The following is a 24,696-nucleotide window of genomic DNA, read 5'->3' on the forward strand; positions in this document are numbered from 1 at the left end:
GCGTAGGAGTTCTGCCGCATAGAAACATAAATTTTTACCGAGTATAGCACCCAACGAAGTTGGAAACCGTTCGTGTTAAAAGCATAGCTCTGCTGATATACAGTGTGTCACATAAAGTCTCCGACTACTTCGATATTTGTGCAAGATTTGCAATTTAATGAAAGGAAGATATCAAATTTAAATGCCTTTTAACATTTAATCATGAAGTGGTGTGTTGAAGTACGAAAAATTACAAATGTTGCTACTGCAATGTCTTCATCGATAACATTTCATAAATTCATCGATAATACAAATACGGAAATCAAGCAGTCTTTTCGTAACAAAATTAGCCTTTATATCTCTTAATGTTCGAGTCAATCTCGACATTCTATCAATTAGTTTAGGATTACTTGAGAAATACCTTGCTAAGCGTTTTGTAAAACTTGTTAATGACTTTTTTCGAGATTTGAGCAGTATTATTTAACGCATCTGTTGAAATGATCCCGAAGCATCTCCAGTTGAGCTGGTAGGTGACTATGAATGCTTGATCGAGTAGTTGTATCAAAAGTATGAAGAGTAAAAGAAATCGAAAGAAGACGAAACTAGAATGAAAGCAAAATGTTCACGGACTAAGAGGACAAAATAGAAATCCATCTGGCTATGGTGACGCACTTCGCGTATGAGAAATTGGCGGAATCGGCGCACTTGTTCCCCCGGTTGCATCAGAAAGCAGGCTCCCATCGAACAGAAGCATTAACCCTGATCCTAGCGCGATGTTCAGCAGAGCGGATGACAACGTACTCAGCGAGCAGCTTAAAGCTCTTTTCCCGCTTCCAATGCGCGTGCCTTTAACGTCAGTCTTCAGCGTCGGAGCCACGTCTAGCTACCATAATTTTTAGACACGTGTCACGTCAGCGTTATTAATTACGCCGCCCTTAAAAGCCGTCTTCGAATAATCAACGCGGCGGTGAAATTAGCGTGGCGCTCTCGATTTATAGACAAGACGATTAATTTCAATGACACGACCCGCGACGAATCTGTAACTTGCAGTCACTTTTTTCTATTTCAAAAAATTGTTCACTTTTTATATAAAATTTTACTATTTACCCCTGAAGCATCATTTCACTCACAGTATTATATTTTTAGCGTCATACCAGCCATAGCTATACTAACACTTAGCACGAAATAATATTCTACTGTTTCATATTAAGGAAATTTAAAGGATTAAGAACACTAGGAGCACATGTTTCTTTTATAATATTTCCTTTCAAACCCTCTTATTCTTCTATAAATTAATCTTATTTTATAATGAATTACGATTTCTTGAACATGTATACGTAAATTCACTGACCAGCGTTCCAAACTAAAAGTCCCCATTAACAAAGAACATTTTCGTACCTATTACTTCCAGGTCACCCTCATTTCTTCAATCAATTGTCATGCGGACTCGATCTCGTCTCGATGGCTGGCGAGTGGTTAACAGCCACGGCGAACACCAACATGTTCACCTACGAGATCGCGCCTGTGTTCATTCTGATGGAGCACGTCGTGTTGCAAAAGATGAGGGAGCTGATCGGCTGGAGCGGTGGCGATTCTATTCTTGCTCCTGGAGGTTCCATCAGCAACCTTTACGCTTTCCTCGCCGCTAGACACAGGATGTTCCCTGCCTACAAGGAACGAGGACTCTCGGCCATCGGCGGCCAGCTGGTCATGTTTACGTCTGATCAGGTACGTCTCATTTCACTTGGACACGTTATTCTTACCCCGGGTCCACACTGCGCGAACACTGGTTCGCGTACATCGTTTGTGAACATGGTAGCTAACTCTGTTATTCACCGGTTTTCGCCGTAGTGTGGACGGGAAATAGCAGAGTTCGCTAACAAATGACCCTCTTAATAGGCGTAAAGTCGTAAAAGTAGCCCCGCTGGGTTAGGCGAAAACTGTGTTCGCGAACCAAATTCAGCGATCCACGAGGTGGTGGATCCGGCGAACACGTTCGGGAAAAACATCGCCTTTTTCCTCGTTCTTGTCCCTTTTCAAACCCTCGGAGCTTGGGCATTGCTATTCTTTCCAACTGTGGGGCTGGTCTTTATGACCACCCGCAGGTAGGTACATACTGCAAAGGGATAATATGCGTGACCGAAGTTAACATTATTTTCTTATTACTCATCCAAGTTTGTATATTTTTTGTTGTATCTTGATGAAAGTATATGCAATATATTGGCGAGATTTTCCTGATAAAAATGGCACCAAACACGATGCAATTCAGACAAGTTCAAGTTTCGTTTACAATATGCAATATTTTTATAATATTAATACTTGATTTTGTGAGCAAGTAACCAATTAGAAAGTCTCTTCGAAAATAAGAAACAGATTGTAAAATTATTGCCAGGAGATAATTAGGGCCTATGAAAAAACTAGGTAACTTTTGTAGCTATGTGAACCTGATACCCGACTTTTCAAAAATTCATTTTTTTTATGGAAAATAATAGCATTTCGTTTGTACTTGATTGTACCATCGTTTATACCTTCATCAATTAATAAATAAAAAAAAAATAAAAAAATGACTAGCACCCGACATTGAGATTTTTGAAATCTGTTTTTTCCCTATTCTTTAGAAACGTTTGTACCCGTTTGTATCGCTTTTCGTTTCGTTTGTACCTCAATAGTTTATGATTTATAAGCAATTGTTTATACGCGTAAGGGGAGAGTTCGTCACTCATCAACTCTGCGTATTTCTGAAGAACTCATTTTGAAGTGGAAACGTAAGGGAATGAGACCGCATTGTTTTCAAAATGAAAGTTACAGGCACAGAGGAAGAACAGATTAAAAAAATTTTGAAAATTAATTTACTCCTTTCTTACGCGTACAACAATTGTTCTGTAAAATTTAAACTAGTGAAGTATAAACGAAGTGAAAAAACAGATTACAAAAATCTCAATGTCGGATGCTGGGTGATTTTTTTTATTTATTAATTGATGAAGGTACAAACGAAACTATTAATGGTTCAATCAAGTACAAACGAAATGCTATTATTTTCCATAAACAAATGAATTTTTGAAAAGTCGGGTATCAGGTTCACATAGCTAACTTCTTTAAGACGTGAAGCTGACAAGGGACGTAAAATGGTATTTTAAAAAATATTAATAGGCAAGCATACTGTCTTAAAAAGAAGGTCAACGAACATTTCTTGAAGAAGAGTATGTGTAATATATATAGGCTGTAACAAAATCTATTACTTATCATAAGCGAAACTCAAAATTGTCCGAATTGCGTCGTGTTTGATATCATTTTTATCAGAAAAATCTCGCCAATATATTGCATATATTTTCATCAAGATACAACAAAAAAAGCATAAAATCTTGGATGAATATTAAGGAATTAATACTAACTACGGTCACGCATATTATTCCTTTGGAGTATCTGCCGGCGGGTGGTCGTAAACGGTCGTTTGCTTTCGAGCATTTCCAACCATGGAGGGGATGCGGATCGCCCGAACCCACAAAATAACATCAGTTTCACAGGAGTACGAACATCGTAGATGTTCGCCGGCATGTTAGCGACAGTAAGGACCCCCTTGCGAATGTTTTTAGGGTATGTTCTTGTTTCGTGTTCGCGCAGTGTGGACCCGGGGTTACCCGTCGCGCTACGAAACAGATCTTGTTGTTTGAACATTTATATCAAGTATACTGTGCTTGTCTACGACATTTTTCTTATAATGTTTTTTTCGAATATGACAAGCAGCCTGTACAGTAGTGGCCACAGACACTGGACCACTTTTTCGAAATACGTGGAATGCGTTGCAAATGTGTCAGCTGCGCTAAATTTCATTGTAATATATTGTTTTTTAATGCCTAATAACACATGCGAGTTGTTATTGCTTTGGTAAACCTTAATACTTTTAACACATTCGCGACCAACAGACATTTTACGTTTCTAATACCGAGTACTGACGAAAATAATAAAATTCTGAAGCTGGACATTGCAAATTTGTATCGTTAGGGCGAAGATAAAAATGACAAAATATGTTTTGAAATATCAACGTTGTAAATATGTAGTGTATAAAATAAAAAGATTTTGCATAAAATAACAAGAATAGAATTTGAAGTGACGTGAATTCACGTCAGCGGTCGCGAATGTGTTAATCAAACAAAAGGAGACAGGAAACAATCGCAATTGATCTTTTACTAATTTTACTCCAGTTAACAAACTTAACATCTATTTCGTTGAATTTGCTAAATAATAATTCAACATGACTTATCGCAACAAATCTGTTATTTTCCATAGAAAATACAGTGTTACGCAATAAATGAATATATGCATATCTTCCTAGTTTATTTTTTCTAAATCATTACTTAAGCCTCGATAAAAGTTAGAAGTAATAATGGAAGTTTTATATCAGGTTTTGTAGAAAGTTCGTTTCAAATTTTGCGCACTCCGTCTCTCTATGTAATCAGTGAAAACGGGGGTGCTTCAGACGATTATGTGTTTAACAACAAACATTCTCGAATCTGTGAGTTAGCCAGCGAAACTTTTTAGAATTTCCCAAGTTCCACTATTTCCTCAGAAAACGGTATCGAAATGCACGAGATCCTTTAGACTTTGAATAGGACGTTCTTCAAAGAATACGTTTGAAAAATTTTCTTCGGAACAAGAAATTCGAATCTTTCGAAGTCCTCGAAAGTCACTTCGATCAATTCTTCGCCAATACGAAATTTTCATTTTGAAATAAAGGCATCATGAAAGATCAGCTTCTTGAAAGATGACCAAAATTTGCAGAACAAAATAATACATATTTGCTTCAATAAAGTTCCTCTTTGTGTAAAATATTGGGGCCTTAACTTATTTTAAAAATTTGAAACAAACTTTCCAATCAACCTGATACTTGTATTGATATCGAAAGAAAAAAACCACACCTTTTTCCAAAATATGAGTGCGACAACTGCAGTTAGAGTTAAGTCGCTGGTTCCATTTCTCGACAGTGTCACTACTCCGTGAAATCGTGCGCGGCTGTCTGTGGACTGGGTACGGACAACTGCGTGATGGTTCCCTCCGACGACCGAGGTCGCATGATTCCTTCGAAACTGGAGGAACTGATTATGGAGCGCAAAGCAAAAGGACACATTCCCTTCTTCGTGAACGCGACCGCTGGCACCACTGTCATCGGAGCCTTCGATCCTATCTCAGAGATCGCCGACATCTGCCAGAGACATAAGCTCTGGCTGCACATCGACGTAAGTGCATCAATAGTACCAAAGGACACGATGATCCTTCAAAAGACGTGGCTGTTTGTACAAACACGTAACACGTGCGTACAGCCAGCGAACGATTGAGTGTACGGGGACGAGAGTGAAGGTGTTTCGAAGTTAGGTAGGGACAACAGAGATTTCCACTTAGCCAGACAGCTTATTCAAATCAGTCCGCCGTGCGAACGATAAATGCCAAACGCGTAAGAGCCTTAGCGTTAATAATAGATGTGAGAACCGCCACGCACTTGGCCAGGAGAACAGCTTCGCAGGACAAATTGAGGGGAAATTCGGAAGGTCTGGGATTTGCAAGTCAACGCTTAGAAAGTCTTTAACGCGAGCCTCTTTTTCTACTCTCTGCTTTCCAAGTAAACTTTCAAGACACAAATTGTACACCACTGCTGTTACAAAATTATATCACACCGTTACCTGAGTGTAGACAGTTTAAAAATAACCAGGAATTCAAGTACAAAATATTAGGTCTACCGCTCATATTCGTTAAAAGTGATATACAAATTGCAATCACGCTGGCAAGATGTCCTAAATAATGATTAAAATTGTATTATTCAATAAAATTTATTCAAGGTATGAGAAATCTATTATTTTGTTTTATTCTAAAAACGGACAGAACTTTCCGGTAGACCTAATATTTTCTGGGAGACTTTAATAATTTGCTCCTGAAGAAGTCAACACGTGTAGTATATTGTACAAATCAGTTAGATTCGCTGGTTGATTTATGTGCAGAAAAGTTGGAATGCAATGGGTTAATCTTACACGTGTCTCTGGTTTTCAGGCGGCTTGGGGTGGTGGACTGCTTCTGTCGAGGAAATACAGACATCCCAGACTGACGGGCGTCGAACGGTGAGTAAAACATGCAAAGGATTTTGATTAAACATTTGATGAAAGGACGATGCAATTCCACCATCGAACTATTTGAACTTTCACTGGAAATGTTCAAAATTTGGTTTTGGAAACAGATACGATAATAGCAAGGTATTATATGCCAATTCGAGACGAAATAATTATGATACAACCATTTTTCGAGCATTTTTATTCAAACGTTTCGATCATTTGTAGTTTTTGGTTCGCGTCAATTTAACGACGTGTGCAATTAAAAAAGGAAATGTGTACCTAAGGTACCTTAAGGTACCTTCAACCTAAAGTAACATTTTGTTCTATAATCCAAATTTTTATTTAACGATTAACGGATTAAAAGTTATTTATACATTAATCGTTATTCGAGAAATGTATATAAATAAAAATGTGGTCCATCTCTGTTTTCAACGTCGATGCGACTCCTTTCGATCGACTAGACTATACCTCCACATGTGTCCTCCGCAGGGGTGGCTTAATCCTCGCGCTTTATATAGTTTATTGAGGCTTAGTTTGATGGAGTCACTCAGAAAAAGGCGCACACAAACACGCTGCAGGAGCCGTAACGCGGTGCTTATAAAGGGCAAAATCGATATAGCCTTTTCGAGGTTGCTGACACAGGGAAGGTGACTCGGAGCTTCGAAAAATGATTTTGCATGAGAATGGCTCCAAGTCTTGAATCTGTGCATGTCTCTCACGTAAAGTGTCACTAAAGGACAAACGATTTTTTGGAGGTGTCCATAGAAAGACGCGTAAGATTGGTAGGAGACGACGAACATTAAATTAAGAATTTTTATCGGGTGATCTTGGACAGGATCATCCGAAGTAACCGAATGCGATACTTTTATACTGCTTTAAAATTTGTAGTGTTCTGGGTCCTTTTTTACTCAACCCATACTTTTCATCATCTTTTTCCCGACATTTGGTCTTCTATCGCAAAAAGTGAACTACATCAATACCTAAGGTAAAATATCCAGTACTATAATACCACAAAATATTTGACCAATATTTGAACAATCTGGTTATACTTATTTGACAATATATGCTACAAACATGAATAATAACTGCATTTTACCATTAATTAATGCGTTTGGAAGTGACAGCTGTAGATATTTTCAATGTTGAAACTGAAATTATAATAATTTTTCCAATATGAATGATGATGGCCCAGAGTCATAATTTTGAGAACCCAAAGAATTACATCGTATGCACATTTTGTGCACAAAATTCTCTAATAGTATAACGAACTAATTTATTCTTATCTAAATAATAAGTAAATAAAATGATGTAAAGACGAGAGTTGTACGAAATATAGAATTCGAACCTGTCGGTCGACTCAAACACCCACGCCTGTAACACTCGACGTTAAACTGTCGTTGTGACTAATGAAACCAGAGGTGGACGAATGAATTCCGCTGTACGCGGAAAGATGGTACCTGCAGGCTGTTCATGGTGTCGTAATCCGTCGAATCGAGGGGCTCCAAGCGAAAGGAGTGACTCCTGTCCCCGGCACATGCGAACTTTCGCATACACACCCGCGATGCTCGACCCCTCGAGCTTGCAATGGGGGTCAGGGGTAGCCCCGATCGGAGCTCAGATGGGGGTTGGCGAGATTAATCCACGATTTGCATCCGGGCGCATCTGCTCCATCCATTCAGCGGCAGACAGTCCCTGACCCGAAAAAGAGTGGCACGAGGCCTTCGGTGGAAAGAATTTCACTTGAAAAAAGTCGATGTCTACTCCGCTCCTCTGACTTTATTCGAACTCTCCGTGGCGCGGAATATTAATAATCGCGCTTGAGAGCGACGGGTCCGAATAAAAGACTAAATGACCTTCGTTTGTCCAGCATCGCCGATGAATTGAAACTAGAGGCAGGATTAAGACGTGCTTTGTTACTGTGGATACATCCGTGAAATTGATACTTTTGTATCAAACTATTCGAAAAAGTTAACTAACTGTCAGTAAAAGTAACTCAATTTTGACTCCTACTATCTTTTTTCACCGATGGAATTTACCCTGTTTTCCCTAATTATTGCTCAGCGCAATGATAGCAACAATCATACCCATCTCCGTTTTTCACGGACATTTGTTACCGCATCGTCACAGTTTCCTGCTGTCAGGGACTGTACGCGTAGAACTTCCTTCCTGAAGGTCTTGATTAAAATGGCAAACGAAAAGTCCGAAGGACGAGCAACAGCTGGATCAGTTCCCTGGAGCGCATTTGCAGAACAGAACTCTCCTCTTATGTATCGACGCGCCGCCGCATCGTACCGTGCCTTCCGCGTGCCTGAAATAAAAGACCGTGCCTCGACAATGCTGGATTAAACTCGTACAAAGGGAACTGCTTCCCTCGTTCTTTCGTTGTCTGTCTTCTCTGCTGTTTCCCAGTCAACCGTCCCCCCTGCAGCCCCCCTTCGAACAACGCGCAGACAGCAGAGAGAGAAGGATCCGTGATTTCGTCGTCGCGACAAAGTCAGAAATGATTACGCATAAAAGGTCCCCCCGGAACGAGCGAACTCCGCAGCCGGAAGTGAACGTTTCTATTCTTTCTTCGTTGCAGACACGAGAATATTCAGGTGTTCTCGCTTTGTTGGATCGATCTTTCTTGATATTCTACGAGTAATCTTGTCATGGAAAGCCATTCGAAAAGTTAACTCTTCGGGTCACTTAAATTTGAGGGGAAAATGACGCTCAATTCATGCATCTTGTGCATACTATTAGGTTATCCCAAAAGTTTCTTCCGTGACTTGCACTCGGTTATTTTGTATGGCGTTTATATAAATAGACAACCTAATTTCTTAGATGTTGTAACAGTAATGGAGCAAAAGTAATCGTATGCATTTCAACAATGTAACGTTAGACATAAAATATTATGTACGTATGACTTACTAATGAAATGGTAGAAACCTTTGGGACAACTTAATACGATGTCCTTGAAAATACAGAATAGAGGAGTAAATCGATCGATCAATAGGTACCTAGCTCCCTATTCTAATGATGTTCGCCATAAATTTCAGCATAAACATTGTCAATAATCTAATAATTTTAAAAAGAACTTCTAAGGATTATACATCAAATTGACCAGCTTGGTAGTTCTGACGTGAATTATTTGAAGTATGTTTTGTTATGCAATAAAGTCTTTAGAAAATCTGTTTCTGATTTATCAAGAATTTTACTCTAGCGATGACGTTTTAATACTCCTTCTTAAAACGCTCTAAACGATATCTTTAGATTTTCTATTGAATTTAAAGAGAGAGATTATCATGCTGAGATAGGCTATGTGAAAATATAAACGTGGATTGAACAACATGTTTACAACAAATCTCTTTTTTTTCACCTACGTAGGCACGTTTTTCTGACGGGGGTGAGGATAATTAGCAACCCCCGTAATATATATTGCGCGGCTTTTGGGGTTGGCACCTAGGACGAATTTAAGAGTGAACGGAGGGTTGTTGCACGCGCCAACCCCAGCTGCGAATCGCATTAATCACTCGAGCTTTGTGCACACAGACATTATGCATACTCTTAACGCCAGCTTTTTCACCTAATAGAAAATCAGTACAGGCCTGGCCGTACTTTCGTTCAATTTCTTTGAAACCACGATGGAATGGTAATTTTCTGGTTAATCGATTTACCTTATAGAGCATCCTACACATCTAATCATCTAGCTCACTTGATCACTTTGACCTCCATGTTAAGAGTTAAATGAATGGAAACATTTCCAGATAAAACATTTGTTAATTCAAGTACCAGGCTTACTACGCTATTTGAATATTAATTCTCATTTAATTTGAAAGGTTTTACGAGTTTCAAATTTGATAATTACTTAAAATACCATCATACTGTGAAAATGAAGTAAATTACGTAAGTGATTTGGAGAATATTGTAGAAAATCAGCTTGGCCAGTTTAAGGGGCTATTATCGTAAGCTCGCGAGAAAAGAAGATTTGTTTTTAATTTATATTTCACATAACAAATAATTTCGGAAAGTCGATGTTTTTTCTAATAATAGACATGTTGAACTAATATATATAATTTGTTTTGTTTATTTTTAATTCCTGTTTTGTTGATATGGCGGGGTGAAATTTGTCCATTTTTTCCACAGTTGACACGATAACTTGACATTAGATCATACGGAAGCAAAAATCAAACAAACATTAACATCTATTTGTTAATAATAATTACTTTAACATAATCACTATTATGTAAAAAAACATGGACATTTTACAATTGTTTGTTATGTGAAATACAAATTCTTAAAAAGAAAATTCATTTTTCTTGCGAGCGTGTATAGTAGTCCCTTAAGAAGCTAGAGTACTCAACCTCTTCGAAAAAGAGTTAGCATACTTCAGAAGCCATAAAAGTTCGGTCGATATTAAATGGAATGTTGCAATTTAATCAATAGCAGGGAACCATCTTTTTTATAAATTGTGTGCAAATATTTTTAACATTTTTGCGTAATCAGGGCGTGGCAAGCTTTTGCTCGAAACATTGTATAAACTGTGACACGTAAGGTTGTAACTAAATCAATCATCTGAAACAGGTTAGATTGCACTTGACTTAGTATTCACTGTTAAACTCACTGTTCTAACATATCGTGTTTCTTTTAACAAAAAAATTAATGATGTGAGCAGCATATCAACATTTTGTCCCATTTCAGAGATTTATAACTCAAATACATGTGTAAAGTAGCTACATTCCAAATTTAAAGTCAATGGGTTCATTCCTTACTTCGCAATAATGCATACATTTGAAAAAACTATATTTTGAAAAAATTAAGGTTAAAGTTCGTCATCCAAATTCCTAAGTTCCAAATTTCTTAGAGGGAAACGCCCGTAGCGGTGTGGATTTTTTAAATTCAGTTGCGAGTGAGGTCTCCAATGGTTCACAAAATATCACAGAATTTTTGAAAATCAACGAAATGATAATCGATTTTTTCAAACGTCTATAATACTTTACTCCTTCCATTTCTTGATACACTTTAGAAAGTAGGTCAAATTTAAGTAAGGCATCTCGTACATGATCAAATCACAGAAACTTTATCGTGTGAAACGAAGTAACAGCTGCAGAGCTGTAGAGCTTATCGAGTACGCGAAACTCTTCCAACGCTGTAAGCACTCGGAAGTGCTCGCCAACAGAGTACAACACAACAAACTTGGGCGCTGAAGCAAATGCAGAGTAGTGACTAATGGCAAACGCCTGTCGCCGACATGAATCTCTTTTCCTGGTCGCCTCGAGTACCCTCGCATCATCCGCAGCGCAGTCAACGGACAGGAGGGACAGTGTCGCGATATATGTGTCACTTGCCAAGTATCGATAACGTTTGTCATGAAGTGGACGTGCGGCTGCAACGCTTGTTCGCCTGTGCGTTGTATTGTGATCCCACTCGAGTTAGTCTGCGGCTAGGAAACACGAAACGGAGAAACAACAATATTATAGGCATAACCACACGCAATTGTATCGTGACCATAAACGCACATGTTCCAACAGTGCCGCGAAGAATATCTGTCTTCGGCAAACACATTTGTGTTTTGATAATTTATTACTTCTATTCATAAATGGAGAACATTTGATTTGAACAATAGATAGCGAATAAAACCAGCGTATGAAAATTAATTTGTCACATTTATTCGATTGAAAAATCCACTTTTTCAAGGGAGAAAATGAGCTGCGTTTGATTTTTAATGTGTGTTGGACAATAAATATACATTTCCTTAAAACTGGTAAACGCTGATCCTGAACAGAAATAAGACATCTACGTTATAAAAAGGTCACAGTACCAATGAAGATAATTATTTTTGCGCCAAATCTGACAATTTTTGACAGCCATCAAAATTTTTACGGTAAAGTTATTCGTGTTTGCTCCGATTTGAAAAATTGCGCACTGTAGGATTAACTGTATGTGCGCAACTGACTACTGGGGTAGCTAAATTCAATTTTTAATTATGAGATTAGAAAGCTTCCTATCTAATGAAGAAAACGTATTTCTGTTAAAGGAACCTACGTAGAAAAATAAAGCCCCTCATTTGTATTTTTATCTATCCTCAATGAAGCTGTGTAAAAAAAAAACCGATTTATATTTGAATGACCCTTGTATTAATATTTCATACCTTAAACAGTAAATCGGAGACATTTTTAAAAGACGTACGTATCGTCTACATAACAAAGTATTGTAGCGATGAAAACATCCAGCAATATTTGCGAAAATTGGCTACACCCGGTAAAGAGAAGAATTATGGTTTAAAGACAGTTTTCCTGTAGATGCACTTTGCTTGATAGCGGGGTATGCAACACTTGTTGAATGTTCGGTATGCATCGCAAATTGGCGTCAAGTAGTACACAGCTTCTCACGTCTCGCGCCAGTAAGGATTAAGAAGGGTTAGTAGTTTTTACCACAAGGGTGTATCTCTTAGGAGCAGGGGGTTAAACCCAATCCCGTGGCTGTATTAATAGCTCTTCTCTCGAATTGATGGACCCCCCGCGGCACGAAGGGAAAATAACTCATATTTTATCCCCTATTGGTCCCCGTGGGAGTGGATAAACGTTTGACGACCAGCTGAGCTCGCTCTCCTTTCTCAGCCATCTTGACGTAGCGCTTTTCGACAGGTCCCTGATAAGATCGGTGACAGAGAAATCTGTTCAATCGGACACGTCACACGTCACACGTCCATGTTACATTTTAATTTGTTTGTGCTATAATCAATAATTTATATATAGCAGAAATATACCAATATTTATTTTGAAACGGCATTACTTCTTTCCTATAGTTTAAACCGTTTCACTTAATGAAAACCTAAAGAATGTTAAGTTCAAGAAGGGTCACAGACGACCTCAAAAGTAGAGTTCAACCGAAGTCATTTACCGCTCATTGTACCAAAAATATCACCAATCACCGAATCGTGAACTCGTACAATAATTCTGTATCTTTCCCATTCCCAACGTAACGATTATTCAGCCACGAGTGAATGTGGTACGCAAATGTTTGCAGGGCCGAGTAAATTTATTTGTGCTATAATCAATAATTTATACATAAGTATCCTCTAAAACGCCCTATCTGTCATGAGCGGAAATATACCAATATTTATTTAGAAACGGCATTACTTCTTTCCTATAGTTTAAACCGTTTCACCTAATGAAAACCTAAAGAATGTTAAGTTCAAGAAGGGTCACCGACGACCTCAAAAATAAAGTTTAATCGAAGTCATTTACCGCTCATTGTACCAAAAATGTCACCAATCACCGAATCATGAACTCGTACAATAATTTTGTATCTTTCCCATTCCCAACGTAACGATTATTCAGCCACGAGTAAATGTGGTACGCAAATGTTCGCAGAGCCGACTCCATAACCTGGAACCCGCACAAGCTGATGGGAGCCTTACTTCAGTGCTCCACGATCCACTTCAAGGAAGACGTAAGTATTGGACAATTAAACGTAACGACGTGTTATGATATAATATCATCCCTCGAGATTTCCCCGTTGGCGCGAAACAGTGAGATCCCTTGACCGAGCAGAATTCCAGCCTTCCGTAAGGCCGATGACACAACACAGCGGCTGCATTCCGAGGGGTAAGCGTACACGTCGGAACGCAGCACTGCAGGAATTTAATTAAACTAAGAGATAACATATGTTGCCGACCGTACGACGACGGCTTGCCAGAGGGTTTGTCCCTCCCTACGCCTGCGTAGTTATTGCCTCGCGCAGGACTTCCCCTTCGAATATTAAAATTCCGTGCACCGGCTGCCGCGAAACGTTTCGGGGGAGATTCTCGTCTTGCCTCCTTCTTAACGTGGTTATTTTTACACGCTCGGAGAAAAACATTTTCAGCGAGCAACAATCTTGAAATAGTTTCTCTACATTCAGCATTATTGTTTTATGTGTCAGTGTTTAGCTTTAGACTGTGAGTGCTAGCTGGGGTTGAACATTACTTAGGAAATGTGTCTAAAATGTAATTGGGTTGGTTCTTTAGGGGACTATGCTAGTTTAGCGATCGAAATGGAGGTTATCTTAGAAATTTTTTGTATGAATTATGCTACGGATTGATTTAAAACTTTGTCTGTCTATTGACTAACGCAAAAACAGAATGCTGAACTTTTTTTAAGTAAAACTAATATTTCGCTCACGAGTTATAGTGCGATTGTGAGGAATTATTAAACAAAATTGGTGCTCATGATATAAATAATTGGTATACATGGTATAAACAATGATATAATCAATTGTAGTTCTTTAAACGAAAAAACCAAAGAAATTGTTCATCTATAAGAATATGATTATCGTTTGAACTAGGATAATTTAAGAATATTAAAAAATGACAAAATGACAGCCTTTCAATTTAAAATTTCGATCTCCATGATAACATATTACTGTTTTCTTGACTGCCAAAATTCGAATTATTAATGCATCGAAAATGTCCTATCCTGGACGAGAATTAAACGTCAATTGAACGTGTCCACCAAGTTGCAAATCAATTGGTTCAGTAATTTTTGAGTTATCGTAGTAGCAATTTGGAAAAATATCGTTTCGAGAAAGACACATTTAAAGTTTTATATACTTCTTCTATAAACTAGGTATAAAACTTCTGCAAAGCAACAATTTCATTTTTCCGTTCTATTCTAAACTCTTTTGAGGCTTCTTGTCGTTTTCTTTCGACAAAATACAATTGCTGATTGTTGTAGGACAACAAAAAATGTCTTTTGATGGGGATTATTATTCCCAGTGCTTAAAATACTACTCTTATGATACAATAACCTTCGTTAAAAATTCCTGTCGTTAAATAAGCAGCAATATATGCAATTTTTATTCCACAATTTATGTGTTTTAGCTCGAAGAGCCTTATAAGACTTATAAGACTTAGAAACTCTTGTTGTTTCGCGTGTTTTCTTCCAAACAACGCTCTAATAAATTTTCTGTGGATAAACTTCTATATGTGAATTTAATTGTATTTTAAATTTTCTCTGTAAACGGTGGCTTACGAGTATAGTACTCTAACTTTCCTTCGGGCTCAGCGCGACGACAGGAACACCCTCTACCATGTCGCACCAGCATGAGGATTTATATGTTATAGCTTATTACCAGTAGAGACTGACTGATAAAATGTGTCACAAATAGCTTTCTTCATTTCTTCTAGTGAATTCGTATTTTGGGTTATCGCTAGTCCATAATACGTTGTCAAATTCAACTTCATGTTTACTCAACTCGAGTGCCCGAACCATACTGAACATTCCCTCTTCCGTATATTCCTACCTTTATTTCAAATGACTACCTTGTAAAGTCCTATCTGTAAATCCTCTAACAATACAGTGGCCTAAAACATCATATGCACATTGTCAGGCATGAAAATCTCAATGACACGGATGTACGTCATCGGGATTCAATCTGTACATGTGCGTCACTCGAAGCTAATGTATTATTAACCCCTTGCCCTACGATTCACTGTGGAATAGCACACGTCGTAATCAGGTATAAATTCCCTTATGCACGTTCATACGACGTATCTGACTTGTGTTCTTCATATTCGACTTCAATTTTGTACCACAAATCTCACGTGTTGTTATGTGTTAAGGGGTTAACATTAATTGTACTCTAATTTTAGGGGACAACTATTGTAATAGAGGATCAGATTTATTAATAAATTATTTTGTTCTTCGTCTAATTACATGGACACCGACATTGGCTTCGGTAGTTTTAATGCTGTTCATGTTCTCTTTCAATTGCTTATCACGTGTCTCACACATCGGTATAGGCTAAAGCAGAGTTGTAAAGTAATGATTACTTTTGTATCCATTACAATTTGGAATAATTACTTTTCAATTAGAAAATAGTTATTTAAATAATTCTTGATTACTGCCAAAATCGGTGGCAAAAGTAGTTAAAATTAATTAAAAGTAATTGAAAGACAGTATTCATTACTTTTAACAATTACTGTCCATGTAAATGCAATTATTCGAAAGTAATTAAAAAATTACTTACAATTACCTTTTAATTACTTTCTGGGCAGTTAGAAAAAGTTATTAAAAAGTAATTGGATTACTGGTAGTAGTTAAGTAATTACAAATTCTATTACATACGACAGAGGAATTGTAATAGCAATTATTTAATTACTTGGTCAAAGTAATCATTACGTAATGGTAATTAAGAATTTACAAAATACAAAATCTACCTAAAATGACGGATGAAGCAGAAACTGCATTTCAATTTACAATGCAGAATACAAAACTATTACTCTGCTGGCCTTGCGTTCGATCACCGCTTAGCCTGACGTTAGCATTCGACCGTCGAGAAATCCTAAACGGTGCTCAATTCACTCGACGAATGGTACACGGCCGGCCATAAGCTGGCGGTTAACTTTTACGAGAGAGTCGAAAAGTCGTGAAACCGCAGGGACGCAATGGCGGCCGTGTGGGCGGCGGAGTGTCACCCAGTCGCCATTTTGTAAATTCAATATCCCTCAGTTTCCCTCTTCCTGCGCATGAGTTGAGCCCCATATCGACCCAGGTACCGTCCGTTTATTCCTTTTCGCGGCTGTCAATCAGAAACTTTTCCAAACGCGGCTCGAAACGCGCATTGTTCAGCCACGGGATTGGAAGAACAGGAGCGGTAGGATGACGGGCTTCTCTCCACCCTTCTTCCGCTATGCAACGCCGCTTTATGTTGCAGGGCCTGCTGATTAGCTGCAACCAAATGTCCGCCGAGTATTTGTTCATGACGGACAAACTCTACGACGTGAAATACGACACTGGCGATAAGGTGATTCAATGCGGACGTCACAATGACATTTTCAAGCTCTGGCTGCAATGGCGCGCAAAGGTAAACGACCGGGTTGAATGGTATGAATCGAGAATAACGGAGCTTGACGTTTTACTTTGGAACCATAGACGTCACCCTCTGAGAGGATTTTTAAATTGAATTTCAGACGAAGCCGATTGAACGAGTTGCTTTTATTGTTTGTCATCGTTACGTTTTCGTGGACAAGTGGAGGGTATAATGTTAGGGATAGAACTAACAAGAAATGTCCGATAACTGCGAAAATTTCCATTCTTTTGAAATTGTTTATATTTGTTGGAGCTTTAATCGATAACTGTAACATACACATCTTCATTTATAATGGTTTATAATGAGTAGACTGCGGATGTTTATGCAATTATGGCATCTGGAAATATGAGATCGATGAGAGATCGATGATATGGATCGACAAATGCAAAAGTATATAAAATATCAAGTATAATACACATGTTATACCATTTAGAATATAGGACATATTTTCATTTACGTTTCAATGCTTTCTCTGCATTTGTTAAAATATTAATTTGCATAAACATCAGCAGTCTAATAATGATTAATAATAAGGTTTTTAACGAGAGGAAAAATTAAAATTAATTTAAATGAGATTAGTGAGGAATTTGTTCATTAGAACAAACAAATTTTAATAAATTACCCTTAAAAAGCATACAAAAACATTAATTGTTTATTCTAATCATTTTGTTATAACTACTCTAGTTATCGAGATATACTCATAAATAGGGAAACACATACGAGGGTTGTTTTCAAAGCTTGAAGAAATTCTTTGTCTTTCTGAAAGTTATTTCGAACACGAACTTCCCTCGATACTTCTTAGCGGCAAAAATGAAAAGCATCGTTAGCTGACAATTATTCATTTGCAATTTAATATTAATAAACAGAAATGAGTGCACGTCGAGGGCTAAAATCACGCGACTGGTCATGATTCCAGTGCATTTATGGCAGTATTCTGTTACAGGGTACAGAGGGATTTGAGAAACATATGGATCGACTGATGGAACTTACAGAATACATGGTCAGGCGGATCAAGCAAATGCCTGACAAGTATTACTTGATACTCGAACCAGAAATGGTGAACTGCTGCTTCTGGTACTTGCCAACACGCGTTAGGAACATGCCACATGGTCCTGAGAAGATCAAGATATTGGCAGACGTGAGAATAATATTTCACTCCATTCTTTCGTTACATTTTGAATTAAGAAGATCTCTGAAATCTTTTGGATTATTCCCAAATGAAAAAAAGAAAGTTAAATATTTATATAAGTGGGAATATTCTGTAGTGGGATTATATAAGTGGGAAAATAAACAATATGCATTTCGGATGGACATCAGGACTGAACTTTTTAACACATTCGCAACCGGCAGATATTTTACGTTTCTGAAGCTGGGCATCGCAAATTTGTAGCGTTAGGGCAAAGATAAAAATTACAAAACATGTTTTCTTTCGGTCATCGGCGGCCAGCTGGTCATGTCTGATCAGGTACGTCTCGATTCACTTGGACCCGTTATTCTCATGCGTCGCGCAGCGAAACAGATCTTGTTGTTTGAACATTTATATTAAGTATACCATATATACGCGGTGACGGATAATTTTTCACGTACTTGGCTCCGAGACGCTACCGCGTCTCTAGACTATGCTTGTCCAGAATTTATTACTTGTTATAATGTTTTTCTGGAATATGACAAGCAATCTGTACAGTAGTGGCCACAGATATTGCACCACTCTCTCCAAATACGTGAATGCGTTGCAAATGTGACAACTGCGCTAAATTTCATTGTAATATATTGTTTTTTAATGCGTTATAACGCAGAGGGTTGTTACTACTTTGGTAAACGTTAATACTTTTAACATATTCGCGACCGGCAGATATTTTACCTTTCTAATACCGAATGCTGACAAAAATAATAAAATTCTGAAGCTGGACATCGCAAATTTGTATCGTTAGGGCGAAGATAAAAATGACAAAATATGTTTTGAAATATCAACGTTGTAAATATGTAGTGTATAAAATAAAAAGATTTTGCATAAAATAAAAAGAATAGAATTTGAAGTGAAGTGAATTCACGTCAGCAGTCGCGAATATGTTAATCAAACAAAAGGAGACAGGAAACAATCGCAATTGATCTTTTACTAATTTTACTCCAATTAACAAACTTAACATCTATTTCGTTGAATTTGCTAAATAATAATTCAACATGCCTTATCGCAACAAATCTGTTATTTTCCATAGAAAATACAGTGTTACGCAATAAATGAAACGATAATTTGCTCCACAGATATGCCCGATCCTGAAAGGTCGCATGATGCAGGCTGGGACGCTGATGGTCGGTTACCAACCGGACGACCGACGACCTAACTTCTTCAGGAACATAATCTCGAGCGCCGCGGTGACGGAAGCAGACGTCGACTTTCTGTTGGCCGAAATGGATCGGTTAGGTCACGATCTGTAAGAAACGTGTCCGTTCTTATTAATTGCGCAATCAGTCGCGGTCGAAGCAGTCGATGATCGCGACATAGAGTCGAAAGTCAATCCTCCTGATATATTTAGAGATTCATCGGTGATCAGGAGAACCGCCGTCGCGTTTCATTACGTGTACAAAAATCCGGAGGCCAAAACTCGAATTCGCGAATCATGGTTAGCTAATTTAAGGCGCAGACACCAGCTCTCTTCTTTCTTTCCGAATAGTCGCGCAAGTATTTTTGAACAACGATCGGCACTAAATTAATCTCCATCGAAGAATTTCGAATAATTTCTTCCCAGTGTTATGGACAGCACTCGCAAAATTTCTAGATTTATTTAAACGACTGCGAATAGAAATTCTGAGGCCAATAACGTTGATCGATAGTACAATTTGTCAATAACGATACTTGGTTGGGTAGAGTTTTCGAATATTTTTCTTGGCGAGCGGTTGAAGACAGTGGCACACTCGAAAACTTAGCAGGGGTTGCAATTAAAAATTAATGAAGATAAATACGTCACAGTACATTCTTTCGTGAAACATTTTTAGAAAAAAAATAGGAAGGTAGTATATTTAACTTTTCCATGTAAAATTTATTTCCGTTCCAAATGCATGTAAAATATGTACATTTTAAGATAATTACAGATAAAAAGAATTACAACAAATCATAACTATCCGCGACACCTCACTTCTTCTGAGGTATAATTTTCATATGACAAAATTTCAATAATTAAAAAATATCTGTACTTGCCGCCTTGCACCTTGGAGTGTGCCACTGGTTAAAAAGACAGGTAACTTGAAAATTCGCTTAACTGGAAACACTGTCGATATTTTTAAACATACTCAGAATCGAGCGAAGGGAGAGAGTCGGTCAGCAAATCATCGTTCGTAGTAGTATGACAAATGCTTCTTCAACGTATTAACAAAAAAACTGCTGATGATCGAAAGATACTCATAGCACGTAAGTTCTCTAGATTTGTAAGTATAACCGAGAAACGAAAGAGTCGAGTTACAGTACTCTAGCGATGCTTCCGGCCGTAAATGTTACTAGTTTTCATTCCTCAGTGCTGTACTGTTATCACTAGAATGAAATAATGCAGTAGAATGAAGCAATTGTAAAATAGTTGCGCTTCGGTAGATCGAATTCAGTTATGGTTTGATTTTAGTTTTATCGATCGAGATATGTTCCACAACTCCAGCCCACTGAGATAAAAATGCAACAATTAGAATTAATGGTTGTATTTAGATGAGAATTTGATGTACTTCATCATTTTGTACGTACAAATTTCGAAGGAGAATGTAAAGAAAAGATGGTACACTCTCAGTTTTATATATTTTCGACGCTGTACAGATTTTGCACAGTATTTGTTTTAATCGTTTGAATTATTCAAATTTTATTTCATTTTCATTGATATCTATCTTTTACCTTATAAGAGTCGTATCCATCTTAAAGATATAAATTGAAATGTTTCTATATAACAAATATCAATCTTTCTTGGTTAAAAAGAGGATATATCTTCTTATATATATTTCAGAGCAAAATATTTTATAGATCTTAAACAGCAACTTTATACAAATAAATATTTTTGATGAGAAATGAATTATATTTTTGAATAATTTCTGATACAACATATTTGCTCACATAATAAATATAAAACAGCTAACTTCAACTCTGCATTCTACTTTTTATATTCAACCAGAATACAATTAGTTCAGTATTTATTTTATTTTCACTTCATATTTCCGGTCCTAATTAACGTAAAGTCTTCATCGCGGGTATACCTCTTTCCTTCAAAATCAATTAATAAAGAAATATTACTTGTACGAAATGCTGCACAGTGTCAAAAATATAGCGCAAACAATGAGAGCGTCCTTTTTACAGCTTCTTTCTTACATTCCACTCTGAATCTGTTTCTGGAAAATAAAGTACATATTAAACTTTCATCTAAATGCACCTATTAATGCAATAAAATGCGTACTTCTAATTATTACTATTTGAAAATCTCCGAGGACTGGTCCATCACGTCGGTTCCAAAAAGGGAAAGGACAGCTCCGTTTCGACTGAAACGTTGACAAGTTCATGCACGCTGAAAGGGAAACGAAAGAATAGGATCGAGATCGATCATGATACAATTAATGCTCTATTTAAGGTTCACACGGACAATAAATCAACTTTAAACTTTCTCAAATTCGATGTCGCTGTTCAGTGTTCGCTGGCGCAAGATGCGACGAACGACTAACAGTGGGAAGAGGTACAAAATATTTTTACTTGGAACGGTACACTACGGGGGATAATTACGATAGGATAATTATGGTATTAATTAATTTCGTGTTTAGACGATAAATGAATTGTCGGTGCCGCGCGTTACTTTGTTGAGAGACTAAAATGAATTTGTTACTTATCGATCGTTTGCGGATTTATAAAAGAGAATGGCCTGCATCCATTATTATACAAATCGTACGTATATGTTATTATTTACTGTTGAAGAGTTTCACCGAATGGAGAGTACTATTTAATAATATATAGAAAACTATAAAAAAAGAGTATAAATGTATTTAAAAAAAAAAAGTATAAATATATAAAAAACAAAGCGTATATTATATATATATATATAAATATATATATTTAGCGTTGAGATTTTAAAATACAAAACACAAACCCATGAAAGTACATGCTTTTTCAAGTATTCGCGCGAACGGTTATCATTTAGTTCGTCGATTACTTTTGTACACTCATTGTAATTGGTCCTGATTGCGTCGTATCGTCTTCTTAGGATACTTTTTGGACAACTGTGTCACTCTGTAGCTCGCCATACATCACTCGTCAATTTATTTCTATCGAACAGACAAAAATGAAACCGATCGTCACTTTTCTTCTTTTTTAGAACTAATTACGATACTTTCGCCCGTGAAAGAGAAACGACGAAAGAATTTCAATCTGTTCGACAAAAGAAAAAGGGAGAAAGAAAGAAACACTGAAGAACCGAACGACTCTATAAATTTCGATTCACTAGCCATTGAGTAACAAAGAGAATGACGAGTCTAGGTCTTAAGTAAATTACAAGATATATCTAGGTGTAAATGTTAACGAAGGATGTATTTATTGTACTTAAATCTAACGAATTTACCGTTTCCTTTTCCCGTCGACGTTTACCCAAGTCGTCGATAGACGTTTACCCCGCACGAAACTTGAAACTGATATTCTGCGCAGAGAGCACCTGCTTTAGACGATAGAGAGAAGGGGGAGGGGGTGAGAGATGTGTATTTTTGAAAGAAGAAAAACCAGAGGAACAGTCGTCTGACCACGATACCGGATACCTGCAAGAGTCATTCTATCGAACCGTTGTTAATTGTCCACAATTTTATCGGCGTTGAAAGGTACTGCCAACCAAAATGGCCGAGTTTGCCTCGTGATCGCACGTGTTGCCCTAAAATCGAAGATATACCACGCGAGATATTCCTATAAGAAAGATTGTATGTCGTTTGTATGGATAAAAGGAGTGCGCAACGATCCTGTTTCCGTAGAGACCTTCAACCTGTAATTCGCGTACGGCAGGTGTAAGGATCTAACGTCATTCGTGAATGTAAACATATCGAGTATACGAGCAGCCATGTGGCTGCTGTTGCTCGAGATTGTTTTCTATATTGTTCTTGTGCCCATTTCATCTGAGACAGGCTCGCGAATCGGTCGCTTGTATTAGGTGAACTGGAAAATAATGTCGTTTTTGCAAATTTTAAATACTTGTTTATCATTCATCAGCTCATTGATTTTTTTCGATCTGGCATTGACAATTTGCACACTAGATGGTAAAAGGCTATTGATAACGGGAGCGATTATACAATTAATAATTAAAAATAGAAATTTATAAAAAATTTGTTTGAATTTAATGTAAAAGAAACGACATTACTTTCCAGTACACCTAATATATATATATACATATATATGTAATGCACGCTACAGGCTTGTAAGCACGTTACGCCGATATTTGTTATCGCCGTTGTTGGAATTCAATACGAGAAATAGCCTAGGCACGTTTGAATTAACATTGATTGAGATACTATTCCAAATAAAAGGTTTCCTTATTTCATTACTTTTTACAATATAACTTTAACTTGCTAAAATAATGAAACAATGAATTACTATCGACGTAATAAAATCAGGCATCACTGCTGACAACAACTATTATGTTAAACAGTGAAATCATTTCGGTTCTTTCACATAACATTGTGACAAGTGAAAGACTGAAGTGACTATTTCAAACTGTTATATGTTATTATCGCTGTACAGAAAATTTGTCTAAGTCTTGCGTGGCATTTCGATCGCCATGATTCGTATTCAATTCTTGCGACATTGTTATCTTACTGCACTTTACGCTATTGTATATTATTGTTATTCGCCGCACAATTTACTGCGTCGTTACGCGCCTTTGTTTTCGTAACTTCGCACCTTTAAAGCGGCTAGCGACTCGTTATCATTAGCGTTATCAGCACGATATTGCACCTTTTTCGAAACGTTACTTCACGCACATTTCGTTCTAAGTAGCTGCACAACGCACCCGCATGATTGAACAGAACTAATTTCCGTCGTTGTCGTCAGAATCTGTTGGAACACCGACGAAATTGGCACAAGCATAATTCACAACGGTCAATTCCTTTCCTTGTGATTATACGTCAAACTGACCCGGGGCGAACGACCCTGACCTCAATATCGTTAATTATTAGTCTAAGTTGGCGACGGAGTAAGGTGAAACAACAACAAAATCCCACGTCTTCCATAACGATGAGAATATTAAACAATTTAGAGAGAGCCTCGCGAACGTCGGGAAACGAATGTATCCTTATACATTGTACGTAACTGACAGAAAAGAAAAATACATTTATATATATACATAGGTGAGAAAATAATTATATATATATATAAATATGTATATGTATATCTACTGACGACAAAGAGCGAAACAAATATGGACTTTGCGATGAAACACGCGGCGATGTAGCACGACGTTTGCTAGCACGTCGTGATCTTGTTGTACGACGAGTACCACCTATCAACCTAATTGACCTTATTATCCACTGTATATCAATGTCTAATAAACTGCTGTTATTCCGAATTCTGAATGCATGTTACGTCAGTTTCTCGTCTTTTTCATTTTTTACAATTTAGTTGAGGTGTATTGTAATTCTACTAATTATTCCAAATTTTATATCACTATATCATGTATGCACGGTGGGTTCACAAAAAATTATCACCCACGATTTACAATATTATCATACATAGCGAAAAATGTTTCAAATAGCGATCACCTCAAGAGTTAAAGAAATACATATGATTGAGAAATAT

General features: G+C 37.3%; 1 protein-coding gene across 2 annotated transcripts in view; it reads left to right on the forward strand.

Annotated features, from left to right (window-relative positions):
- Positions 1 to 24,201, forward strand: part of LOC128878263 (glutamate decarboxylase) — a 44,971-nt gene extending 20,770 nt beyond the window's left edge. For both annotated transcript variants that reach the window (XM_054126320.1, XM_054126321.1), the window contains 7 exons: positions 1,391 to 1,707; positions 4,962 to 5,213; positions 6,019 to 6,086; positions 13,433 to 13,511; positions 16,755 to 16,904; positions 17,854 to 18,048; positions 19,173 to 24,201. In XM_054126320.1, the coding sequence (XP_053982295.1) occupies positions 1,391 to 1,707; positions 4,962 to 5,213; positions 6,019 to 6,086; positions 13,433 to 13,511; positions 16,755 to 16,904; positions 17,854 to 18,048; positions 19,173 to 19,346 (1,235 nt within the window). In that variant the 3' untranslated portion in view covers positions 19,347 to 24,201. The remainder of the gene's footprint in view (positions 1 to 1,390; positions 1,708 to 4,961; positions 5,214 to 6,018; positions 6,087 to 13,432; positions 13,512 to 16,754; positions 16,905 to 17,853; positions 18,049 to 19,172) is intronic.
- Positions 24,202 to 24,696: the final 495 nt, after the last annotated feature.

This window comes from Hylaeus volcanicus, chromosome 6 (assembly GCF_026283585.1).
Source record: "Hylaeus volcanicus isolate JK05 chromosome 6, UHH_iyHylVolc1.0_haploid, whole genome shotgun sequence".
In the NCBI taxonomy this organism is placed as follows: Eukaryota; Metazoa; Arthropoda; class Insecta; order Hymenoptera; family Colletidae; genus Hylaeus; species Hylaeus volcanicus.